Source organism: Chrysochloris asiatica, unplaced genomic scaffold (assembly GCF_000296735.1).
Source record: "Chrysochloris asiatica unplaced genomic scaffold, ChrAsi1.0 scaffold00022, whole genome shotgun sequence".
NCBI classification, from domain to species: Eukaryota; Metazoa; Chordata; class Mammalia; order Afrosoricida; family Chrysochloridae; genus Chrysochloris; species Chrysochloris asiatica.
The window spans coordinates 16,502,614-16,530,479 of NW_006408540.1; the positions used below are offsets into that span (position 1 = coordinate 16,502,614).

The 27,866-nt window shown below is 39.8% G+C and overlaps 1 protein-coding gene across 1 annotated transcript in view; it reads left to right on the top strand.

Moving 5' to 3' along the window:
• The window catches only part of DNAJC15 (DnaJ (Hsp40) homolog, subfamily C, member 15), a 95,725-nt gene that overhangs the window by 18,436 nt on the left and 49,423 nt on the right, over nucleotides 1–27,866 (top strand). Inside the window, exons 2-3 of the mRNA XM_006837612.1 lie at nucleotides 17,657–17,708; nucleotides 21,705–21,778. Of these exons, the coding sequence (XP_006837675.1) occupies nucleotides 17,657–17,708; nucleotides 21,705–21,778 (126 nt within the window). The remainder of the gene's footprint in view (nucleotides 1–17,656; nucleotides 17,709–21,704; nucleotides 21,779–27,866) is intronic.

A 27,866-nucleotide genomic window follows, 5' to 3' on the forward strand; every position in this document is an offset into this window, starting at 1 on the left:
TCAGAGTAGTTTTGTAGTTGAATTCATCTTTTTTTCTAAGGAATATGTCTGCATAAATGGCTAACACTCACCTAACTAGCAAAATCTATGTACTAGATTACTCTCAGCATGCTGGTTATTTCAGTATAATTGTAGAAAGCAATGGATTTTAACTACAGTGTACCTACACATTCATTTTCCTCTAAAAGGGATTCCTGGTGTGGTGTTGTAGGATAAGCACTGGACTGCTAACCCTAAGGTCAGTGGTCCAAACCTACCAGCCACTCCTTGGAGACCCTATACAGGGTTGCTATGAGTCAAAATGGACTGGATGATAACTTAACAACAGCAACAACAAAGGGATTAGATAAATGTCTGCAGAAGTAAAATACCAAAAGCAAATTTAAGATGTTTTGGAGAACATGCATATTATGCTTTGAGGTTGAGAATCAATTTGTAAGCTCTTTGAGGGCATCTAATTGATCTCTACCCCAGCACAATGTAGTGGGTACTCAGATACAATGTTTAAATGTTGAATTAATTAGTGAATAATGAATGAGGCAAGGGATATGCCTGAAGTCATTATTTTGTGGTTTTGAAACACAGCAGGTATCACTGGGTTTAAGAATTTTAAATGAAATGTTCAGCACGCCTGAGTCGGCAAACCTTGATGAACCCAGGGCTTCCAAGAGTTATATGAGGCATTTACGATGAGGCTGGTATCTGGCAAGACTTCCTCAGTTTATGTTAATGAGCGCAGAGAAAGCTTCCTGTGTTATTAGGAGAAAGTAGAGACTGGTAGCGTAGTGGTTACAAATCGGGCTGCGAACAGCAAGGTCAGCAGTTCGAAATTCCCAGTTGTTCCTCAGGAGAAAGATGAGGCTTTCTGCTCCCGTAAATATTTACAGCCTTGGAAACCCTGTATAGGCTCGCTATGAGTCAGAACTGACTCCACAGCACATAACCACCACCACCAGAGACAAGGTTGACATTAGCGGGTCACCGAATAAATGCCAAACTACTTAAAGTCGTGTCCGCAAGGGTTTACGTTTGGGGGTATTCTTAATTATTTGGGGAAAGGGTGAGAGCTATAGGAAGGGTGAACCTAAATGTTTTGTTTCTTATCGTGTTTGGTTTTTGGTTGGGTTTTCCTGCTACACTTCTTTTTTTTAATCTTTGTTTTGCTTTTTTATTTACTCATTTGTCTTACTATAGAAATTACCTTGACTGTGATTTAAGAGGAATTGACTTAAAGGCAGAGTGAACAGAATATTAGTAAACTTTGTTTCTCCTTTTAACTTAATGTAAGGGTTTCAAAGGAATTGGTCTTTTGAGAGACACTCAGCTGCATTTGCTTTTGGCAGTGGAGCAATAATGGATAGATAGATTAATGTGGATTGGCCCAATTTAGATAAGAAAGTGTGAAAGTCATAGCTGGCTTGAAATTTTTAGGGTATGATCATTGTAAAACTCATCTTCCTAATGCCACAGTATTATGCTTGGCACTTTCTCGGTATTTTGAGCTGCATGTGTAATGCATCTCTCCCCAGAGTCTGCTGACTTAGCAGCAGTGCTCTTGTTACCGCTTTTTCTCTCCTCCACTAGCTGTTGTTTAAGTTCACAGAGCTTTCATTGTGGAAATTGAACCAAATAATAAGGCATTAAAACACTGAGTTCAGCAGAAAGTGATTTGCTTGTGATTAACCCTTGAGAATTGAGTCCCTACAAGATAAAAAAAGATGGAATGTTTTGAGCTGTCAGGCTCTTTCTTCTTTTCCACTAGTAGATGAGGCTCCCTCTCCCTCCCTAGGCATTGTGAATCCACATACTGCTTTTCTGAGCCTTGATTTGTTTCATTTTGTGCATGATGCTTCATTTTTAGGAAAATAGGCCTCCCTGCCGTCTGCCTACAGCCCTCCTGTCTTCTCTCCCGAGCACCAAAAGGCAACTCCATCTTCCAGTTGTTCAGGACAAAGGCCTCGTCATCATCCTGATTTTCTTTCTCTCATACCACATACCCTGTTGAGCCCTGGTGTTGCACTGTAGGATAAAGCCCTGGACCACTACCTGTGCTATCCACAAGGGCGGCGGCACTTCAAGCCCACCAACTGTTCTCAGAAACCCTATGCAATGTTGCTATGGCTTGGAACTGAGTCAGCATCACACAACATATCCTGTTGATTTTACCTTCAAAAGATATCACAGAATATGATCACTTATTCTCACTGCCATTACTCATCATTGTGGCCCATTGTGGCACTGTGGATTAATGCTCTAGACTGCAAAGTCAGTTTGAATTGCAAGGTTGGTGGTTCAAGTTCACCAGTTGCTTCTTGGAAACTCTCTAGAGGGTTGCTATGGGTCGGAACCGACTCGATGGCACTTAACAACAACAACCACAACAACCATAACCTCTTTCTTGGATTATTTTGATAGGTTCTTAACTCAGCTCCATGCTTCTGCCTCTGACAACTAGAATGAATGATGCTTTGAAAATTGAACCCAAATCATATTGGACCTCTACTCAAAAAATAAAATCCTCCCGTGTCATTCACAGAGAAAAGGGAGTCTTTAAATTGATCTGTAAAGCGTGAACTGTTATCTGCTCTGACCTCATCCCTGATCACTTTTTCCACTCTCATTCTGCGTAGGCTCCTCCTGGCTGTTCCTCAAACTCACCAGGTACCCCCCAGTCTTAGGACCGTTTCGTTTGTTCTCTCAGACTGCAGTCTTTCCTAGCTACTAACATGATTTCTTCATTCTCTGCAGTTTTTTCAACTGTCACCTTCTAAGTGAAGTGTTCCTGCTTCATCTAAATGTACCACTCCCATCATATAAAAGCACGTTGTTTGAGCCACCGGTCAGCAGTTCAAGCTCACCAGCCACTCCTCAGAAACCTACACAGGGTTGCTATGGGTCGGAACCAACTTGACGGCCCTTAAGAACAACCACAAGAACAACATTATTTGTTGTTGTGAGTGTGACTCACAGCCCTGTATAGGGTTTCTGAGAAGTGGCTGGTGGGTTTGAACCACTCACCCTGTGGTTAGCAGTCCAGTGCTTAGCCCCTGGATTGAGAAACATTACTGATACATAGTGGCACTCAGAGTATTTATTGACTTACTTAACAATCAGGCTGTCAATCATAAATGGGAGAAATACTCTAATTGGGTTACTTGTAAATATCCCAACCCTTTAACTAGGGAGCTTATTTTTCTTTATATTTGCGCAAGAATTCCAGTTATCCCTTCATGTTTTCCATTATATTCCCAATGAAATATTTCCATTATAATTTTTTAATGGAATTCACATGACAACAAGACACTTTAACTCTTTTTGTCTTATTAATATAAAACCATACTGACTAAAGTTTTAAAAATGTATTTGCAAATTGGGGTAACAGTTTGACTGGCGATTAAAAAAATTCCAAAGAGTAAAGAACTCCCAAATACCCTTGTACCCCATCAAGTCAACATTGCTATAGAGAAAGTATGGGGAACAGTGTTTACATTATAGCAATTTATCCTTAACAGAGTTCCTAGTCTGCCCTTGGCAGTTCTGTTTTTCCAAACGGACTTTTTGTTGTAAGTGCCCTCAAGTTGGTTCCCACTCATAGTGACGGTGTATAGGGTTTCCAAGGAGCAGCTGGTGAATTTAAACCACCAACGTCGTAGTTCAAACTGACCTCTAGTTGTCTAGGCTGTATCCCACAACGCCACACCAGGACTCCCTAAACTGCTTACATGTGATAATTCTTCCAGCGAGCACAACGTCGAAGGCAGATGGCCTTTATAATTAAGGGAGGCTGTGTTTGTCTTCCTGTGTGTGTGGAGTCAGTCCAACTCATAGTGACTCTGTGGGACACAGTAAGATTGCCCAGTGGAGCTGCTGCTATGTCCGTCTGCTGAACTTTCCATTAGCAGCTGAGTGTTTAACCACTGAGCCAGTGGGATTTTCTCTAGGCTCAGAGCAATGGCCTAGGTAGGTGACCCCCAACTCCCAGAGCCCCCAGAAATCTAGATTCTAGGAAAATTCCAATTGCCTGTCTTCTCTGATGCTTTTGGATATATTTACCAGGCATGATTATGTTAGTTGCTTCACTTCGACTACTGTTGCCCATGATATTTTCACATTTCAAAATACAATTCCAGTCACTAATAGATGACCGTTATTCAGTACACAAGTGATGCAAGCCCTGAGAGGCCTCTGGGTGGCAAAGCAATCTTAGATTATTTTGACCTCATTATACAAATTATTTGAAAACATATTCTATACCATGTACTTTGCTAGATTTTGGAGATACACAGAAAGGAAAGCATAGTTCCTGCCTCCAGAAGCTCATGTAAAAACCAAACCAAAACAAAAAAACCCCTGACGCTTTGCTATGTAGTGGCTTTATTCAGAAAGGAAAGGGGTCTATTCTAGTAGGGGGAAGGAGATTATGACAGTAGGAAGAAGATTCTGGCAATGCAGGGCTCTTAAAAGAGGAGAAAATGTGTTTTTTTTTTCTTTTTAGTGTCTGAGAGTACATAAATCAAACCTAAAAATCCAAATCCACAGCCATCAAGTAGATTCTGACATAACTACCTCTGTCAAGGATAGAGTAGGAAAGCTCCGAAGAGTTTCCGAGACTGTAAATCTTTATGGGAGTAGACAGCCAAACCTGTTCTCTCGGAAGGATTGTGTGTTTGAACAACAAACCTTGTGGGTAGCAGCCCAATGCTTACCCCACTGTGCCACCAGGGCTCCGGTATATAAACAAGGATCCAAAACCCCAGGTGTAGAGAAGTCGTCGAGCTGGTGACATCACCCACCAGTCAAACAGATGAACTTCACAGTCAGAAGGGACCCTCTGGGCTCAGTGCAGGGACCTGGGGAGGGGGGGAGCTGCCAGGTTACTTGCACTGTGTTTCTGGTTGATCATCTCTTGCTCAGTTAGAAGGCAGGAACGGGGATTTGGAAGGTCTGCCTCTGGCCGTGTCACAGGTAAACAAGGGGCAATCTGTGAGTCTTATGTAAATCATGTAGAAAGGTAGTTATTTCCTTCTTGAACACACAAGTGGGGAAGGGTTTTCCTTAACCATCACTGTTTTCTAGTATCAAATGATTCAGGTAAAATTCAGTGTCAACATTCACATTCTAGAAGGCATTTGAAACTGGTAAACCACATTAAAGACTATGCTATGTATTATAATGGAGTTGTTGGTTAATGCTGTTGAGTCGGTTCCAACCCATAATGTTCTTGTATAGGGTTTCTGAGGAGCGACTGGTGGGTTTGAACTGCCAACCTTGAGGTTAGCAGTTCTATTGCCTATCCTATGGTACCACACCAGGAGAGATTTTCCAAATACTGTGAGAACACTCAAGAATGTTGTTTGTGTGAGGAAGTGGGCACGAAGCCTCACTGAGAAGGTAATCTTTAAACTATTTATGGTAAGAATTTCCCTGGAGGAATGAGCAGAGAGAAGTCTAATGGAGTAAGAGTGAAGATTTCAGAATGGAGTACTTGGAATGTCTGCTGAGTGCTCACATGGTGTGTTGGTTGTTTTTCATAATGTGGTGGTGATACAATCCTATGGTGGGCTCCTGTATGATGCTGTTGAATAAACACTGAACTGTTAACTGCAAGAAAGGAAGTTCAAACCCACCAGTTGCTCCTCTGAAACCCTATACAGGGTCACTTATTGTTGGAACCTACTCGACGGCACTTCACAACAACAATGATGGTACAGGAGGAGCCCTGGTGGTGTTGTGGGTTCCATGTTGTACTGACAACCATGTGGTCAGCCAATCAAACCCACCAGTTGTTTTGCAGGAGAAAGAGGATGGTGTTTTTTGCTCCCATAAAGATTTATAGCCTTGGAAACCTTGCATAAGCGCCCTATGAGTTGGAACTGACTCGATGGCGGTGGGTTTGGAGAGTGTGTGTGTGTGTGTGTGTGTGTGGTGGTAACAGTGGTTATGAGTCCTGGTGTGGTGCTGTGGGTTAATGTGCTAGACTGCAAAGTCAGTTTGAACCACAAGGTCGGCAGTTCAAGCTCACCAGCTGCTCCTCAGAAACCCTATACAAGGTTGCTATGAGTCAGGACCTACTCAACGGCACTTAACAACAACAACAATAGAGTATCTTGGTTAAGTAGAGATATGTGCTAGCCTAATTTTGTGTAGCAATTGGTATCTATCTCTCAGAATTTAGTTAGATCTTTTTTTTTTTTTTTTTTCTTTTGTGGAAAATGTCACTAGCTTTCTAAACCAGATACTACATCTGAATCTTCAAAGAAAATGTTTCAAAACTACGATTTGCCCAAAGCAACCTTGTGGACATTTGTTTAAAAGGCTACAAAGAAATACACAGACACACACACATACTCCTCCTGTGGCTTCTGTGTTTACCACCTGCAGTCTTCTAAATGGTGCCCTAGTGGAGCTGTAGTATAGGCACTGGACTGCTAACCACAAGGTGGATGATTGAGACCCACCAGAGGAGAGAGGAGACGTTCTTCACTCGAAAGATTTACAGCCTTGGAAACAGGAGCAGTTCTGTCCTGTCACATAGCGTCAGTGTGCGTCAGAATCCACTCATCCACTCATTGGCAGTGGGTGTATGACAGCTGTGGCAGTTTTAGCCTAGACTAGACTACAGATTCATACATACCTTTCCCATTTTAATTTTTAAATCAAATTTTCTCGTATATTTTCAGCACCGATTTGCATTTTCCTGATCGACCCAGAGAATCAGCAACATTTCTCTAGTGTGTCTGTAAATGTACAGAAGCACTATGACGTCTTTCTAGTAGCATGAGCAGGTGTAGACATGTAACCTTTTACTACCTAATGACTGTTCTTTCTGGTCCTTACACAATGCCTGATTCACCCTTTTGTTCTTAAATTGTTTTTTCTGTTATTGGTAATTTAATTTTAAAACACCGTTGATTAAAAAACATTTAGAGTAATAATTGAAGTACATCTTCATGCTTACCATTACGTCAAATATGATATTGTTGTATATATAAAAGTAAATATTCTTAGCTCAAGGATATGGTACTAAAATTTAAGTAAATATGAAATAGCATAGTGATAAAGCATATGCAACTGTTTGTAACAGTAATACGATAGAGAAGATATTACTGGAATTCTCTGATATCTATGTGGTTGTGCTAAATGAACTTTGGGATTTTTAGAAAAGCCCCAGTATATTATAGATTTTATTTTACTTTTAGAAATTAAGGTCATACAAGATATAGTCAAGAGTTTTGTGTGAACTATTTGCTTGGATATCAGGCTGAGTTTTCTTCTCTTACTTCCTATTTTCTACATTTGGAACTGCCAGTTGCTGATGAGTCTATTCCAACTCATTGTGATTTGCTGTGTGTTAGAATAGGACTATATTGTCCATACTGATTTTTCAGAAGTAGCTCTCCAGGCCTTTCTTCAGAGGTGCCTCTGATTGGACTCGAACCTCCAACCTTTTGGTTAGCGGCTAAGTCCATTAATCAGCTCCGCCACACAAGAACTCCACATTTGGAATAACAACTTTTTCTTGTGTGAGTGATTTCAAATTGGTTGGGGCAAGAGGAGAAGTTATTGGTTTTTTTTTTTTAAGAACTCTACATAGCTCTGGTAGTGTAGTGGTTACGAATCGGGCTGCAAACCACAAGATCAGCAGTTCGAAACTACCAGCTGCTCCGCGGGAGAAAGATGAGGCTTTCTGCTCCTGTAAAGATTTACAGCCTCAGAAACCCTGTTCAGGGTCGCTATGGGTCGGAACCGACTCGACGGCACTTAACAACAACAAAATATAGCATCTGTGTCCGTGTGGCACTTTGGATAAGCAGTGTACTGCTAACCACAAGGTCAAAGGTTCAATGTTATCAGCATCTCCTCGAAAACCTTATATAGGATCGTTATAAGTTAAAACTGACTTAATAGTTGTCAACAAGAGCAACAACATATATGTCAGGAATAAAGTACTGTTAGGTAGTAGATAAATGTTTTGTTTTTATCTCTAGGAAACATCCTATTCTTATTCTGGATTAGTTGAGGTAAATTATAACTTGATTATAGATTTAATAGTCTTAGTGTTTCCACTGGAAACTTTGATGGAGGCAATTTTATCTTTATGTCAGCATACAAATGACTGTGCTGGATAAATGATACTTTTTCATATTTTATATTGAATGTAAATTGTAAATATGTATAAATATATTAAGTTTTTATTGTGAATTGAGTGATAGTTTACATGGGAGAACATAGGTTTTATACTCATCATTTATTTCATTGTAATGATTGCAATCTCTTCTATACATCATCATTCAACAGTATTTGCTTCTATTGCCTGTTTTTTTTGTGTGTGTTTGGGGGGTTGGGGGTGATGTACACAAAAATACTCAGGAATACATAATCATTTAAACAACCAAAAGGCACATTCTGTAAGCCTGCCACCTAGTTGCCACGGCCCACAGCCTTTCTCTTCCTATGAGTCTAGAGTCCTCAGCTGCTCCCTCTCTCCATGTCCTTATCTCTGCCTCCATCTCTGGTGTCGCTGTTTCTCTGGATAGGATCCCACATTCCGCTTGTGGTCTTTTCCCTCAATGGTCCTAGGGTCCTCTGTTCTTGGAATGTTAGATTAACTACTCCCCCTTATAATACAAAATTTCTACCTTTACAGTTGTGACTATTGGAATTGGTCATAACAGTTACTCACTATTGAATCATAAGAATCTTACCCTATCTCCTTTCACCAGAACCGTCTAGACAAGATGAAAAGTATTCAGTAGAGACTCTATCTTCCCCCACACACTCTGAAACTAAACTCCCTCTTGAAATATTGTAAGCCAGTCACTTCGTGCCTTTTTCCTCCCCCTATCCCCCATTTTAAGGAGCTCTGGTAGCGTAGTGGTTACGAATCGGGCTGTGAACCACAAGGCCAACAGTTCGAAACTACCAGTGGTTCCGCGGGAGAAAGATGAGGCTTTCTGCTCCCGTAAAGATTTATAGCCTCGACTTCACTGCACTTAACCGACTCCACAGCACTTAACAACAACAACAGCAACATCCCCCCATTTTAAGTAACCGAAGTCTAAGGTGCCTGCCCCTATCAACCCTGTAGACAGAGGGGATGGGATTGACCCTTGATGTGCAGACTCCTTCCTTTTCAGTTAGTATTTTGAACTACTGCAGCCATAAGTAAAGGTCAAGTTCATCAAATTGTAGCAATTTATACTTTTTTCCTTTATCAAAAATTGTTTTTGCAAATAATGTGTTTATATGTTCTTGTTAAGTGCAATTGAGTCACTTCTGAGGAGCAGCTGGCAGACTTGAACCATTAATATTGTGGTTTGTAATCTAATACTTATCCTACAATGTCACACCAGGAGTCCATATTTTTATATACTTATCAATTGTTGTTGTTGTTGTTAAGTGCCTTAAAGACAGTTTCGACTTCGAGACAGATTTTCGAGGAGCAGCTGGTGAGCTTGAACTTCTGACCTCATGGTTCAAACTGGCATTGCAGGCCAGTGCATTGAACCACAGTGCTACACCAAAAAACTTATCAATTATTTATGCTCAAAAATATAACCTGATTTTAAGATCAAATAAATTAAAATATAATTAAAGAGGTAAATTACATATAACCCACTTCCAAGAAAGAATTTTAATTCTAATAAAGAAATGGATTTTTGTGTAGCTGTGTAACACTGTCCTTCCAATAGTTAATTGAGAGTTAATTGCATAGTTTTGAGCCATTTATTGAACATCCTTTATTTGCTCCAGTGATCTACCTAATTTGGGGTAGTTTTTGTTACTACTTTGCAAGTTTGCTAGACCTTTTTATGTGTGTGTGTGTGTGTGTGTGTGTTTAAATAAAGTTCCTCTTTAGAGATAGAGGTCAATTCTGACCTTAGTCTTATTTTTCTTATTGTTGAATGAAGAAAAAAAAAAAGAAATATATGTGGCAAGTCTTCTGATGTGCTCTGAGACCTCAAAGGTCAAAGGCAAATGACCTTTTTACAAATGAGCTCTTCTGAACTATGAACCCCTAAAAGAATATGCACAAAAATTGCAGTGTACATTATTTGTGTGTTTCATGGGGCATGGTCCATAGATTTCATCCCAATTTTAAAAGGCTACCCAAAAAAGGCTAAAGGAGACAGAACATATCTAGCCACAACTTATGAATAAGGCTGAAAGTAAAGATATTTGAGAGACCAAAGCCGGAGGATATTAGCATACAATAAAAACTGGGGACTCATCTGGTTCTCAGATGTACTTGGGGCTTGTTTTTATATAGGCCCCTCTTGGTCTAGGCTGTCATGAGTCAGAATCAACTTGACAGCAACTGCTGTTGACTTAGTTTGTCATAATTTGGCTGGTGGCTTTCATGTTGCTGTGATGTTGGAAACTATTTCAAATCCCAGCTTGGTAGACAGGTTTCTGTGAAGCTTCCTAACTAAGACAGACTAGAAAGAAAGTCAGTGAAAATCGTGTGGATGACAACAGAACATTGACTCAGTTGCTTTGCACACATCAGCAGAAGGCACCAGTTGCTGGAGGAGCTCACCATCCTTGGTAAAATAGGGGGCCAGCAAGGGTATTGACTCACACATACCTGTGGTCATGAGGGTAATGCAGATCTGGACAAGGTTTCTTTATGTTGTTCATAAGGTTGTCAAGAGTTTAAAACAACTCAATGGTAGCTACCTAGCGATTCCAGTCTAGGACCAAGTTGGCCTTGTACCAGACTACGTCTTTGTGTGCAGTATAATGACTGGTGTGGAGTGATATTTGTGTCAGTCAGATGGTGTATTTGAAGATAATTTAATGACGGGATTATTTACAGAGGTATGAGCGTGGTGGTGGTTGTTAGGTGCAGTCGAGCCAGTTCTGACTCATAGCAACCCTGGATAGGGTTTCCAAGGACCAATTGGTGAATTTGAGCTACCGACCTTGTGCTTCAGACTGGCTTTGCAGTCCAGTGCTTATTCTATAGCATTATACCAGAACTTTGCTGGTGTTTCTTTTATACTATTTATACTCAACAGTGGACTCCCGGTGTGGCGCTATGGGTTAATGCGCTGGACTGCAAAGTTGGTTTGAACTACAAGGTTGGTGGTTCTAGCTCACTAGCCACTCCTCGGAAACCCTGTACAGGGTTTCTCCTATGGGTCAGAACTGACACGATAGCACATAACAACAACAACATACTCAGTTGTTGTTGTTAGGTACCATCGAGTCGGCACTGACACATAGCGACCTTATACACAGCGGAAGGAAACACTGCCTGATCCTGGGCCAACCTCACTACTGTTGCCACACTTGAGTCCATCATAGCCACCACCTGGCTAATACGTCTCGTTGGGGGTCTTCCTCTTTTTCTCTGATCCTCCACCCTACCAAACATGATATCCTTCTCCAGCGACTGGTCCCTCCTGACAATATGTCCTTCAGTATGGATTACATACTCAGTAGTGTCTAATTATTTTTATTAATATTGAAAACAGTTCATATTTACTGTTTGCCATGTACCAAGCCACTGTGCTAATTCCTGTGCACATTTTATCTTCCCAATTGGCCTAGGTGGTACAGGCGCATGAGATGTGTCACTAGACAAAATGAACACATTCCATAAAGGCCAGAGATCTTTCTAATATTATTCTGATCTGATACTGATATTTACGTTCCATTTGCAGTTCTTATTGCTAGTATTCCCTGGTTAAAGTTTTAGTACCTTTCCATCCATTTATTAGTCAGTTAATTTATTTTTTCTGTGAAATCCCTGGCCTAGTCTTGTGCCCATATTTTTTTTATTGATTTGCAAGAATTCTATTTTGTATATGTTTTCATTTTCTGTGTTGCAAATGATTTCTTCCATTTTGTCATAGATTCAGGCAGAAGCATTAAGAATAGATAGAATTTGAATACGCAATGATGATCATTTCTAGTCAGTGTAAAACAAGTCTTAAGGGAAGAAAATGTAATTCCTATATAAAACAGAGGAGGAAGTCAATCTGGAGGTCTTTCTTCTGAGGCAATTGTGAGTGGACTTGAACCTCCAACCTTTTGACTAGCAGATGGATGTATTAACCTTTTATACCATCCAGGGACTCCTGAAATAGCCTGAAGGTGAACTGATACTATGTTCCATTGAGTCTATTTTGACTCGTGGTGACCCTGTGTGTGCAGAGGAAAAGGTCAAGACTGTGCCCTTCTGATGAAACGAAATAGAGATGGGTCTCTTGTGATGCAGTGGTGAATAATTGTTATCAGGACTGGTTGACAGGGTTGGAAATGTAAAGATGGACATTTTGTAACAAAGAGGGGAGTGATTAATTTATCAGTCTAGGAGCGGAGGACCCTGGGACCATCAATGGAGACGAGCGAAGAGCAGAATCCTACCCAGAGAGGCAGTGAGGCCTGGGATGGAGGCAGAGAAGACAACGTCCAGAGATGGTGGGGCTGGGGCTCGGGATCAGGAGATGGAAAGGGGCTGAGGACTATGGTGGGGGTGGGGGTGCAGGTTTACAGGGTACACCCCTTGGTTGGGTGAGGATGCATGGACAGGATGATAACTATGCCAACGAAATGGTGGATGATGGAATGAATGTAAAGCTGATTTTCTCCCGTGTAGACTATCACACAATTCACAATAAAACATTTAAAAAAAAAAAAAGACTGTGCCCTTCCGGAAGCAGATCACCTGTGTTTCAAGGCCTCTGGGTGGATACAAACCAGCAACCTTTTGGCTAGTAGTCAAGTGCTTAACTGTTTGCACACCCAGGGAGGGACCAAATAAGGTTACAGTTCTAACTTAGAAAGTTTACGATATATAGCACCAGGGAAGTTCTAGAAAATGTTAGAAATCCACATAACTGAACAGAGCATCATCTGTAAACCACCCTCTGTCCTGGAATAATGAAGGCAGGCAGTGTGAAGGGAACCTTGCAGATTGTTTTGTTTCTCTGGGTCTCTAGCTTTAGGCTTTCCCTCCACTGCCAAGAAATGAGTCTTGCTTTACGGAATTGCCCTCGTGTCATTGCCTGGTGAAGAGGTGTGTCTTAGACCTGAAACTGAGGAGAAGCCTACATAAACATTCTCTAGATTTCTAATAGCTAAACTTGTTATTGTTGTTGTTGTTAAGTGCCATCGAGTCGGGTCCGACCCATAGCGACCCAGTACAGGGTTTCCGAGGGTGTAAATCTTTACGGGAGTAGAAAGCCTCATCTTTCTCCCGCGGAGCGACTAGTAGTTTCGAACCGCTGACCTTAAGGTTCGCAGCCCAATTCATAACCACTACGCTACCAGAGCTCCTTAATAGCTAAACTAGTGCCTGTTTATTCCAAGTCATGGTGTCCCCGTGTGTGCTCCATAAGGTTTTCAGTGGCAGGTTTTTTTGAAAGTAGGTCCCAGGTTTTTCTGAAACATATCTGGGTGAACTTAAACATCTAATCTTTTGGTTGGCAGTTAATGATTTGCACCACCCAGGGACTCCCAAAAGAGAAATTTTGGATATTAAAGTTAGAGCGTCTTAGGCAACTGTGGTTTCTGATCTGATAGCTCTCAGAGAGCTGTACCTGGAAGGTCTGTCCCTTTGATTTCCTAAGACTGGGAGCTCATTCCCTTTTAGAATTCAAAGATTGACAACCAAAGGCCTTTTTGGTTTAGCATCCCTTGAGTCTCAACTCCTATCTTTGGATATTTGCACCAGTCTATTTCCTACTAGAGATTATCCCAGTTCTTTTTAAATCTCTGCTGGAGCTTATGGCTTTACCTCTATCACCACTAATCAGACAAAAACATGTCTATAGTAACTTTCTTTAATTCTGTATTCTGCAGAATTTGTTTTGACTGCAAGTGACTTAAAACCAAAATTAATATTGACTTGGGAAGATAGAATTTATTTTATTTTTTATACTTCTCACATAACTAGAGGCAGCTTCCTGATCATTGGGGCCATAGGTTTCCTTTGTCTCTTTAGTCCTCCTCCTTTACCCAGGATGGCTGTTCCCGGGGTAATGTCTGCATTCAAGCCAGCAGGCAGCATGACTGGAGTGCATGCTGTCCCTTTAAGGGTTTATTAGCAGTTGCCCGCATCACTCTTTTCATATTCTGTAAGTCAGCCCTAGTTACTGTTATCATGTCTACATATTAATGTAGCCACACCTGTATATTGGAAATATATGTCTGTCCAAAACTTGGAATACTAAATTCTGTAGCAATTCAAAAACAGCAGTATATCCACAGGGAACTGCCCAAAATCCAAGCCAGATTCAGAAGAGAATATAGAACAAGGGGTATCATTGCTGATGCCAGATGGATTTGGGCTGAAAGCAGAGAATACCAGAAAGACGTTTACCTATGTTTTACTCACTTTTCAAAGGCATTGACTGTGTGGATCAAATTATAGATAACATGGTGAAGAATGAGAATTCCAGAACAGTTCATTGTGCTCCTGCACATAGACCTGCAAGAGGCAGCCTTTGTTCAGAACAAGGTGATTTTGTATATTTTAAAAATCAAAAAAGTGTGTATCAGGCTGGTATTCTTTTACTATACTTATTCAATCTGTATGTTAAGCAAATAACTCAAGAAGCTGGACTGTATGAGGAAGAACACAGTATTGGGATTGGAGGAAGACTCATTAATAGTCTGTGATATTCAGATGACACAACCTTGCTTGTCAAAAGTGAAGAGAATTTGAAGCACTTACTGATGAAGATCAAAGGCTACAACCTTCAGTATGGATTATACCTCAATGTAAAGAAAACAAAAATCTTCACAAGCAGACTAATAAGCAACATCATGATAAATGATGCTGTTAAGAATTTCATTTTACTTGTGTCCACAATCAACAGCCATGTAAGCAGCAGTGAGGAAATTAAAGGATGTATTGCGTTGGGTAAATCTGCTACATAAGACCTCTTTAAAGCAAAGATGTCACTTTTAGGGCTAAGATGCTCCTGACTAATCCATGGTCTTTTCAATTGCCCCATATGCATGTGAAAGCTGGACAGTGAATAAGGAAGACTGAAGAATTGATGCCTTTGAGGTATGGTGTTGGTAAAGAATTTTAAATATACCATGGACTTCCAGATGAATGAACAATTTGTCTTGGAAGAAGTCTAGCTAGAATGTTCCATAGACTTGAGGATGGAGAGATTCGTAATACGCTATTAGGAAGACTAAGTCCCTGGAAAAGGAAGTTGTTGTTGTTGCTGTTAAGTGCCATGGAATCAGTTTAGACTCATAGTAACGCTGCATAGTGGATATGAACCGCTGACCTTGTAGTACAGTGCTTTAGCTACAGCGTCACACCAGAACTTGAAGTAAAGAGTCAGTAAAAGAGAGGAAGCCCTTCAATGAGATGGATTGGCACAGTGGCAGATGCAATGGGCTCAAGTGTAACGATGATTGTGAGGATGGCGCAGGACTGGGCAGTGCTTCGTTCTGTTATGCATAAGGTCACTCTGAGTCAGAACTGACTTGACAACACCTAATAACAGCAATAACATAGTAGAAAGGGAGAACAGGGATTGGGGCACACCGATTGGTGTGTTTTACATACACCTTATTCTATTGTGATTTAACGATTTTCCTGTGATGTTTGAGGAGAAAACATAGAATAATGTAGAGTATGTAACCAATTTTAAATAATTTTTTATCAGAATGATAAATTCTTGGCTCTCTTAAAAATTTTGACCTAATAGAATAAAATTATATGCAAGCCTGCTCCTGGCCACTAGCACACAGCCTTTCTCTTTCCATGAGTCTAGAGTCCTCAGCTGCTCCCTCTCTCCTTGTCCTCATCTCTACCTCTGTCTCTGGTGTCGCTGCTTCTCTGGATAGGGTCCCACATACCGCTCATGCTCTTCTCCCTCGATGGTCCTAGGGTCCTCTGTTCCTGGAATGTAAAGTTAACTACTGCTCTCTTTTTGTTACAAAACTTCTACCTTTACAGCTGTGACAACCGCAGTTAGTCATGGTAACAATTGTTGTTGTTGTTGTTATGTGCCGTGGAGTCGGTTCTGACTCATAGCGAAGGGTACAGGGTTTCCGAGACTGTAAATCTTTATGGGAGCAGAAAGCCTCATCTTTCTCCTGCAGTACAGCTGGTAGTTTCGAACTGCTGACCTTGTGGTTCGCAGCCGATTCGTAACCACTACGCTACCAGAGCTCAGTTTTAAATCATCAGAATCTTATCCCCATCTCTTTTTACTAGACCCACCTAGACAAGTTGAAAACTATTCAGTGGAGACTCTGCTTCCCCGACCCCTCATACCTTTAAACTAAACTCCCTCTTGAAAACTCATATAAATTGTATATCTTTTCAGTGATGCTTGGAAGTTTGACTTCTTTATTAAATATGGATATAATATAGATGATGCTATGGAGCATACCAGGTATAAAATATTAAAGAGGAAATATATACCTTTTATTTTTAAATTCATTGCCATCGAATCGATTCTGACTCCTAGTGACCCTGTATAGGGTTGCTGAGGCTGCAGATCTTTACTGAAAGCAGAAAGCCTTATCTTCCATGGAGTGGCCAATGTATTTAAACTGCCAGCCTTGGGGTTAGCAATCCAGTGCCCACCAGGGCTCCTTTTATCTTTATGTTGTTGTTGTTGTTGTTGTTGTTGTTAAATGCTGTTGAGTCGGTTCCGTCTCATAGCTACCCTGTATAGGGTTTTCAAGGAGTGACTGATGAGCTTGAACCGCTGACTTTGTGGTTCAAATCGACCTTGCAGTCTGGCACATTAACCTGAAGCATCACACCATAACAAGATAATAAAAATATTGAATTCTCAAATTATGAATAGTCTATAATGAATCATTTTACTGTTAAGTGCTGTCACATTGGTTCTGACTCATAGCAACAGGGTTTTTAAGAATTAACTGGTGGGTTTAAACTGCCAATTTGGCAGTTAGCAGTCCAGTTCTTATCTTACAGCACCATATGAGGACTATAGAAAACATTTTAGTAGCAGATAATATAAAAGCTCCTAGTTTGAATGAAGTCAAAGATATATAAATTAAATGAAATTGTAGAATTCTTTTTGTTCACTAACAATTAACTGATATAGTGAATAACAGATATAATAACGTTGACCTTGCAGATTTTTTGGAAGTTCTCTTCTTCACATCAGAGCTTGAGGAAAATGTAGTATTTAACAGAATTTATCCTCTTTATTGTGAGAGAAAGATGAGACTTTCTGGGAAATTCTATATAGGATCACTGAGTCACAACAGACTCAGTGGCATTTAACAATGATGCTTTAGGAGCTCTGTACTGTAGGCTAAGCACTGGACTGCTAACTCCAAGGTTGGGAGAACCCACCATTGCTTCACTGGAGAAAAATGAGACTTCCTGCTCCGGTAAAGATTTGCATCCTCGGAAGCCCCGTATGTAGGGGTTGTTGTGAGTTGTCATCAACTCAATGGCAGTGGGTTGGGTTGGGTGGCCTATGAGTTGTTAACTGCAAGGTCGAGGTTCAAACACACCAGCTACTTCTTGGGAAAATGATGGGACAGTCTGCTTCTGTCAAGATTTACAGTCTCGGAAACGCTATATAGAGTCACTGTGAGTCAGAGTGGAGTGGGCTATTCTCATTATTAAAAGTGTTTTGCCTTTAAAACTCAGGATGTAATGCTATAATGATAATCATTATTTCCTCTATAGGCAAGAAGTTTGATAGCTGTTGGACTGGGTGTTGCAGCCTTCGCATTTGCAGGTAAGAGAAATAGGGATTGCGGGTTAATGCGGTAAATTGCAACGTCGGCATGGGCTGTTAAAGCCGGTGGTTCTAGCTCACCAGCTGCTAGTTGGAAACCCTGTACTGGGTCGCTATGAGTCGGATCCTGACTCGATGGCACTTAACAACAACAAAAACAATTGTCTTAGTTATCTAGTGCTGCTGTCTCAGAAATGCCCCAAGTGCGTATTCTAACAAACAAATGTCTTTTCTCACAGTTAGGATCGTTGTTGCTGTTAGGTGCCATCGAGTCGGTACTGACTCATAGCCACCCTATGCACAACAGAACAAAACACTGCCCGATCCTGGGTCAACCTCACACTTGTTGACACACTTGAACCCATTGATGCTGCCATATTGCCAATCCATGTCGCTGGGGGTCTTCCTCTTTTTCTCTGACCTTTCGCCTTAGCAAACATGATATCCTTCTCCAGTGACTGATCCCTCCTGACAATACGTCCGAAGTATGAGAGCCGAAGTTTGGCCATCTTGGCCCTCAAGGAGCACTCTGGTTGCGCTTCTTACAACACAGATCTGTTGGTTCTTTTGTCAGCCCATGGCACTTTTCAATATCCTCCTCTAATACCATAACTCAAATGCGTTAAGACTTTTACGGTCTTCCTTATTCACTGTCCAGCTTTCGGAGGATAGAAGTCCAAATTCAGCGTGCTGGATCTAGGGAAGACTTTCTCTCTGTGTCAGCTCTCAGGAAGGTCCTTGTCCCCTTAGCTTCTGTTTCCTGGTCCCTTGAAGGTCTCCATGTGGCTTAACGTCAATCTTTCTCCATCTCTGATTCTTTTGCTTGCATGTTTAATCTTGTTTGTATCTCAAAAGAGATTAAGACACACCCTACCCTAACCCTTTGTAATTAATCTAACAGACAACTCATTTCTAAATGGCATTATAACTACAGGCATAGAGGTTAGGATTTAGAACACATACATTTGGGGAACACAGTTCAATCTATAATGCATATCAATAACTGTTGCAGGAGAAACATTTCCAAATAGCTTTCAGGGTGATTCATGTGCAGACCCTTAGTTTGCTAAGGTTTTTGGTTTTAAGACATTATGCATTACCATTTTTTCTACTATTTATAGTCACTGAACATTTGTCAGTAAAGCAAAATCTGGATAAAGTTTGTAGTGCAGAGAATTAATGATGGATAAGCTAGGAAACTAGTTCCAATCATAGTTGATCTTCCTGGCACTTTTTTTTTTTTTTTTTTTAAGTTTGAGTTATAGTGTAGTATATGAAACTCTGTAATTGAAGCAATATAAATGATCTGAGGCTTTTTCTCCCATATTTATTTTTTCTTGCAGATGGGGCTATACATTTTCTGAGTTGTCCTTTCTGATGAGCATAGCTTTTCTCTATATTTAGTACTTCATCTTTTCGCATTTTGGATAATTTCTTTGATAAACCCAGGAGATTGTCTTTCACTGACTTAATTACCTTTTTCAAAAGCATAATTATAAAGATTCAAAGGAAAACTGTTTTCTGTTTTGGGCATTAGTTTATAGTTTTAAATTACATTGTGATGGTTGTATGCCACTGAGTCAAATCCAACTCCTAGTGACCCTGTGTAGGGTTACTGCGGCTGTCTGGGAGCAGAAAGCCTTCTTATTCTTCTTGAAGTGACTGGTAGATTCAAACCATTGGCAGTTAGCAGTTCAGCTTATAATCTACTCTGCTACCAGGGCTCCTGTTTCAATTACATAGCTTTCCCCAATTAAATAATACTCTGAGAGCATTTCCCTATGAAAGATTTATTTTGTTTTTGTTTTACCATTTGTGTTTCTAAGTTCCATGGATTTGACCTGGTTAATTGAATCTCTTTTAGGTGGAGCTATACTGGTGTGGTGCAGTGGGCTAATGTGTCAAACTGCAAAGTCGTTTGAACTGCAAGGTTGGTGGTTCAAGCTCACCAACTGCTCCTTGGAAACTCTATACAGGGTCGCTATGGGTCAGAATTGACACGATCGCACTCAACAACAACATATTACATTCCAAGGAGCTCTGCTAGCGTAGTAGATTACAAGATTAGCTGCTAATATAAAGATCAGCAGTTCGAATCTACCAGCCGCTCAGCAAGAAAAAGATGAGGCTTTCCGCTCTCGTAAAGACGTACAGCCTCGGAAACCCTATACTGGGTCTCTATGAATCGGAACCGACTCCATGGCACATAGCCACCACTACCGCGTTCCATTCCATTCTGTTTATATAGCTTTTAGTAAGATCCAGTAGGAAATGGAACAGCAAAGCCATTTTTATTTATTTGCTTGGTTTTACATTTTTATTTAATGAACTTTCAACAATAAGAATTTTTAAATCAAGACGGTCAATGGTTCAGATTTCCTTGATCTTCCGTCATAGTGTCTCATTAAATAACTATAGTTAACCGACTGAAGATTCATAACAAGACTGTCATTTCTAGAAAAAAACACTCTGATAAATTTGTCCTTAAATATAAGACAATTCTAGTTTTAGTTATTATAGGATAATATAGAAGAAACATCATTGTTGTTAGTGCCATTGAGTTAGTTCCGACTCATGGTGACCCTGTATAGGATTTTGGAAGAGTGGCAAGTGGGTTTGAACTGCCAACCTTGTGGTTCAAACTGACCTTGCGGTCCAGTGCATTATCCTGCAGCACCATACCAGGACTCCAGTAGAGGCATAGCTATTAGAAATTCAAATATTAAAAGGCAGAATTCTTCCAGAACCAACAACAATTCAATACTAGTATATAGGAGAACGTATACGTGGACTTGTTGGACCTAGGCCTTCTGCTTTATGGTTAAATTAAGCCTGAAGATGTCACTTCTTCTAGCCTTCTACTTCTTTCCCCTCTGGGACTGAAGGTCAGTTAACTGCCTAATTTTAATATTGAAGACATTTGAGGTAATTGAAAAGCTACATTTTTTACTATTGTAAAACCAAATGACGGATACATTTATATGATAAAAGATTTGGGCCAGTTAGGACTCAGCTTCATTTAATTTTACTTCATTAATGTTTTGGATCTCAAGAGTTTTTAATTTCATCCTTTTTTGGTTACTTCACTTTTTCCTATTTCCGGGATCCTGTTGTTAACTCTAATACATGACATTTGCAAAGGAGTAACAGTATAATCAGGCAGGTAAAAGATCTGTGTAGTTCAGCTTTCACAATAGAAATTTTAATTGATTTGCAAATAAGCTTATGGCTAGAAATTGAATTAAAATCTGTAGTGTTCTGTACTAGTTTTCTAGGAAGACTTTTGGAAAAAGAGACATTCATGATCACTCTGTAGTAGGCAGACATTCTGATTAAGGTGCAAAAAGGTCAGTTACCCAGATCATATAATTTCATTCATGTTTTATGCTCCCAAAACAATTTAGGACCTATTTTGCTATTGATTCATAGTTGTCAAGAATCAGGGGATTTTTAAATCTTGCACTATCTATGAGAAGAAAGCACTAAAATTAATGTGTAGCGAGTGTGAGCGAAATGAGTAAGGAAGGCTATTTGGTAAATATTTCCTATGTAGTTTCATTTTTACTTTAAAGATAACTCCATTGATAATCCCTTCTATTCTATATTGTAAAGATGTTAAACAATATTTATTTTCCCATTATACCAAAGTGATATCATGATATAATTATTTTAGATTATAAATATCTTTGTAAGTAAAGGGACTTTATCAATAGTTGTGAAAAAGTACTAGAAAGTCATCTCTTATGTTGTAAAACATTGTGTAAATGTTAGATACTACACATAAGCATCCATAATTTCTAATTGAGCGATTCTGTACTAGAACTTGACACACAAAATAGCACTGATGATGAAATCCTGTGTACATTCAATAAATCATAAGTCTTAGAAAAATAGCCTGTATAAATGATTAGTAAATACCTTAGTATTCACCTCAAGGTTGTTGATGTGGCTTTGGTTATAGAAAACATGTTTTCTTTTATTCATTTTATGATTTAGGTCGCTATGCATTTCAGATCTGGAAACCTCTAGAACATGTCATCACAGAAACGGCAAAGAAGATTTCAAACCCTGTAAGTTAGACGTGATTTTAGCGGGAGAACTATTTTGATTTTTATTTATTTATAGGCCATATTTAACAGTAACTCTGCCTGAGTGGAAGTGGACAGCACAGGGAGGAGGGGGGGATTGTGAGGACTGTCATCAGTGTCATAAAACAAGGTGTGTATAAGTCGTTTATTGAACAGAAAACTAGTTTACTCTGTAAACTTTCACTGAAACCACAATAAAAAGTTTTTTCTAAAAAAGACTCAGACAAAGGAGTCTATCCCTCCAAATGTAAGAGACATTCTAATCTGAATAAAGATCTGTCTTTTAAATTTAAAAAGAAAAGAAAATGTCTTGGATTTTTCTAAATCTCTTACTGTGAGTCACTGCTTATAGCAGTAGGATGTCGAACATTGTCTTTGTGGGCTATGTTATGCCAACTGACTACTATGTTCCCCCAGACGATGGTCTCCAGCCTCCAGACCTAGCAACTCATTCCCTCAAAGTTTTCATTCTTAGATACATTTATAGCAAAATACCCATGTGCATATATCCTCTGTCAAACCTTTATATATTTGTGGGTGGACTCCCAGTCTCCCATCCACACCTGCTCAACCTGTGTATCACTGTTATTCCATATACTTCGTTTCATTTATATGTATGTATGTCGTTGTTAAGTGCCATCAAGTCGGTTCTGTAGTAACCCTGTATAGGGTTTCTGAGGAACTGCTGATGAGCTTGAGCCAGCAGCTTTGTGGCTCAAACAGACTTTGCAGTCAAGCACATTAACCCACAGCACCACAACCAGGACATCATTATATGTGTATATATATATGTATAACAGTATTGACTTATATTCCTTTTAACTCTTGCACTCTTCCCTGTGTCTTCCCCTGCCTTCATCATTTGTCTTGTATATTACCTTCCTCTTCACTCAAATTACCATGTATCATCAGGCTTTATGCTCTGGCCTGCAAGGATTTACAGCCTCGAGTACTCCGTATAGGGTCACTATGAGTTAGTTGGAACTTACTCGATGCAACAACCTTCTAGCCAGTAAATTACTCTCCCTTCCTTCCCATCCTTGGTAACCATCAAAGACTGTTTCTTTTAAATCTTTTCTTGGTTTTTATAGCAGTGGTCACATACAGTATTTGTCGTTTTGTTATTGACTAATTCCACTTAGCTCAGGTTCTTCCAGAGTATGAGGTGTTTTGCAGATTCATCTTTATTCTCTAGTATTTCCATTGTGTGTATGTACCACAGTTTGTTAATCTATTCATCCAGTGATGGGCAGGTAGGCTGTCTCCTACTGTGTGCTATTGTGAATAGTGCTGCAGTGAACATGGGTGTGCATGGATCTATTCATGTCACGGCTCGTATTTCTTGAGTATCTATACCAAGTAGAGGGTTGCTGGCTCATACGGTATTTCTATTCCAAACTTTTAGAGAAATTTCCATACTGTTTTCTACATTGGTTGTACCATTTTAAAGTCCCATTAACAGTGTAAGAGGGTTCTAGACTCTCCACACCCTTGTATGACTAAAATATTGATAGGTTTCAGAATTAATTCTGTAAATTTTAACAGCACCATTGGCATGTCAGGCATTGTAGACAGTGGGATATAGTCATGGACAAGACAAAGACATTGCCCTCTATCACTTATAGTCCTGGTGTGGTGTTGTAGTAGAAATGAGTACAGCATGTTCAGGAATAACTAACTCCAGTGGAGAGAGTTCAAAAGGAGTAGTGATCAGTTGGGCCAAATCAGATAGGACCTAATGGTCTGATGGGAAGTCGTGGGAGGATTTTGAGAAAGGAAGCAATGTGATTCACATTTTAGATGAACTGTCTGCTATGTAGTAGGGCATAACTGTGGTTATTGTTGTTATCAGTTCTAATTCATAGCTGTGCTATGTAGGATTTCTGAGGAGTAGCTGGTGGGTTTGAAATTCCAGCCTTGTAGTTAGCAGTCCAGTTCCTTACCTGATGTGTCACACCAGGCCCAGGCGATAACTAGAGTGAACAAAGATAGAAGCTGTGATGCCAGTTTAAGATGGTCTTGAGATAGCCCAGGTGATGGATGATGAGGGTCTGAAGTGAGTAACAAGGGTGGAAATAGTTCTTCAAATCAGTATTATTTATGTCTTTACAGATGCTTACAAGTGACAGGCACTGTGAATCTCTCACTAAATCGCTGTTGCTCAAAAAAGAATGTTCATGACTCAAGTTCTAATCTATCTTCATTTACAAAAACAACAAGTTTATTTCTAACTCTTAGCATCTTTTTGTTTTTACATCTCAGCTTTCTTATATTCCATTTTTATTTTGCTGGGATATTGCCTAGAGTAATTTTTCATGTGGAATGCATAGATGGCTTAAGTTCTTCTAACAAACAATCTATTTTGCTCTCACTGCTAATTGTTTGTTGCTGACTCCTTGGAGTCTGGTGGAGCACAGTGTGAACAGAGTAGAGACTTTTCTGCTGAGCCTAAGGAACTCAGTGTCTGGGCCCCCACTTCTCTGCATATTCACAGCCATCTTTTCTGGTGTTATTCCTGTATAAACAACCTACTGTTTTAGAATTTCCATGTTATTGTTTATGTTTTTGACTTTGCTTTAGATATCTGGGAGATTTATTACTTTCTTCATTATTTATGTTCTGAAATTTCAGAAGAATGCTTCATGACCCCTGTTTGAAAATTGTATCCTTTGTTCTATAAGACTTAGAGCTTTTCCTTAGTTACTTCTTCGTGGCAGTAGCATCTCTGCTTCTGAGACTTCAATTTGTGAAACCTTGGACTTCTGAGTTTATCCTCTATGTCTCTTAACATTTTATTGCTTATTTTCTATCTCTTACTCTACATTGTGCACTATTTCCAGAGTTCATTTTTCAGATCACCAGGTTAGTTTTAACAAGACTGTTTTACTGCTTCGTCATATACTGACTTTTTGCATCAGTCAGTTTTTAATTTCAAAAAAATTGTTTATTGTCATAGCAATCTGTTCTTTTATGGACACAATAGCCTTTAAATGTTTCTAGACACTAATGAAAATTTTGTCAGATTCTCTCCTGCTTCCTGCTTTATCACTTTTTTAATAGTTGCTCATCTTGTTTATTTCCATGATTTTAAGTTTTCAGATGTTTGATGATGCTAGGTTGTTGGTTTATACTCATGAGAACTAGATTGATTCATGTAAATGGTGCTCTTGGTTTTACCGTTAGCACTTGGGTGTTGATGTTAGTAAATGCCATTGAGTTGATTCTGACTCCCAGTGACCTTGTATGGGGTTTCCAAGGAGTGTCTGGTGAATGTGAAATGCCAACCTTGTGGTTCAAACCGACCTTGCGGTCCAGCACTGTATCCCACAGCGCCACACCAGGACTCCCAGCTGGCTGGGTGGTGGTTGGTGGTTATGTGCTGTGGAGTCAGTTCCAACTCACAATGACCCTGTATAGTGTTTCCTAGGCTGTAAATCTTTACAGGAGCAGAAAACCTCATCCTTCTCCCACAGAACAGCTGGTGGTTTTGAACTGCTGACCTTGCGGTTCACAGCTCTATCTGTAACCACTACACTACCAGAGCTCCTTAGCAGTTGTGTAGGGTTGCTTAAATAATTTACTTGAATGGGTTAATATCAGGTTAGGAATATGTTAACTGTTGACACTCATGTAAGCAGCAGGCAAGAAACCAAATGAATTAGATTAGGCAAATCTGGTGCATAAGATCATTTTAAAGTGTTAAAGAGTAAAGATGTCAGTTTGAGGACTGAGGTGCACCTGACCCAAGCCATGGTATTTTCAGTAGCCTCATATGCATGTGAAAGTTTGGACACTGAATAAGGAAGACCGAAGAAGAATTGATGCATTAGAGTGATGGTGTTGGAGGAATACTAAAGTACCATACACTGCCAGAAGAACAAACAAATCCTGTGTTGAAAGCAGTACAGTCAGAATGATCCTTAGAAGCCAGAATGGCGAGACTTCATCTCTTATTCTTCAGACAGGTCCTTGGAGAAAGGATATCATGTTTGGTAAAGTGGAGGGTCAGCGAAAAAGAGGAAAACTCCCAAAGAGCTGAATGAGTACAGTGCCACAGCAACGGGCTCAAGTGTAACAGTTGTGAGGATGGTGCAGCAACGGGCTATCTTTGGTTCTGTTTTGCACGGAATTGCTGTGGGTTGGAACTGCCTCAACAGAACCTAACAACAGCAACAGTGCATGCATAGGCATATTATGCCATCAGGCCTGTCCTACAAAGCATGGCATATAGGGCAGACTTGTTAAGTGCCATTGAGTTGGTTACGATTCATAGCGACCCTGTGAAGGGGTTCCAAAGAGTGGTGGGTGGATTTGAATCGCCAACTTAATGGACCCCTGAAATTCAGTAGAGGTTGGATACTGTGTATATTCTGCACTTTGCCATTGTCATTCTCTCTCCTACCTCTGACTTTTCTGAATTCTGAAATAGGATCTACTGGTATTTCCCAATGCTTATATCTGTCTCCAGCACCTGCAATTAATGTGCACCTGAGACCTACAACTCTTAACCTAAGGGCAAAGGTGGCAGGTGGTTGGCCTCTCCTTGTACTCTATATTATTGGCGTAGGGATGATCTAGCTCAGCTTTTTTGGTTTAATTAATTACCTTGATAGTAAATTTAGAGTTTTCTTCTTGGTTTCTGTGGGAGGGCTTCTTTCATCTGGTGTTTAGAGCTACTGTAGTGTTTCTCTAAGTCCACTCTTAACTGTTTTCAATTGTCTAGGATTTCTTAAAAACTTATCTGCTACCTGTTCCATTTCTTGTTCTCTGGGCCTAGTATTAATTTTTCTTGCTTAGAATATATTGTTCTCTCATTTCAAAAGCACTTTGGAAACCAAAAGACCTTTGTGAGTCAGTCTGCTGTTTGAACCAGTATTATTTTGCTTGCTTGTTAATATATTCATGTATAGTTATTGACTTGGCTATTGTTTAATTATCTCTTTGTTTTGTTTCTGGGGGGAAAATGAGCCAATCATCTTCTCTTAGGGTTTTGCCTTTTTGTCAGTTTGTCCTTTTATGTGAGTATAATTTTTTTTTTTTAATTGGACTCTACCAGCTTTATTTTCAAGTGAAATTAATGGAAATAATACTAATTGGGAAAATCACCTTTCTGCGGCTTTATAAATCAAATCGATTTTTATTACAGATAGTAAGTTTCAGAATGATATTCTTTATTTTTGCATAAGAAGTGCCTGTGCATATAACACATATTAATGGAAAGCTCAAGGGTGACTCCACGGTTTGCAAAGAGTCCTATAATATGTATTATTTTTGCAAAAATACAGTCATCCTTTTCTGGTTATCTAAAAGACTTTTTATTAAAGTTGAGTTATTTCTTGGGACCACAGGGTCACTGTAGAGTTGCTGTAAGTCAGAAGAATTCACTGGACAGCGGTGGGTTTGGGGATAGCAGTTAAAGGAGCCTTGGTGGCATGGTGGTTAAATTCGTACCTGCTACCTGAAAGGTCAGAAGTTCTAACCCTCTTGCTGCGTTCATAAAGATCACAGCCATAGAAACCTTTTAGAACAGTTTTACTCTGTCCTGTAGGGTTGTTGTGGAGTCCTGGTGTGACTCTGTAGGGTCTGCACTGAACTGCTAACCATAAAGTTGACGGTTCAAACTCAACAGATGCTTGGAAACTTGACACAAGGTTGCTGTGAATGACAGTTGACTGGATGGCAGTGGGTCTGCTTTTGTTTTTTAACAGTCAATGCTAATTTTAAAGGACAGTCCTTTTGTTACTGCAGTTTTTCACATCCTATAGGAATAGAATAATAAAGTAAAAGGGTACAGGGTGTGTTTCAAATGGCCAGTAGCATAAAACTAGTGGAATCCTACTGTTTTTCTTCTTGCAAACTCTGTCAGAAAACAATAGATAACTTACCTTCTTCATGTATAAGGTGCTTCAAAAAGTTCATGAAAAAATGGAATTGAAAGATAATGAAAAGTTTCCATGACTTTTTTTGAAGGCCCTCATATTTATGATAGAGTTTCTCCCTAGAATAGGCCCCTGCCCTCCTTTCAGTGTTTTCAGATAATGGTCTGCTCTGCTTTATGTCCATGTACTCT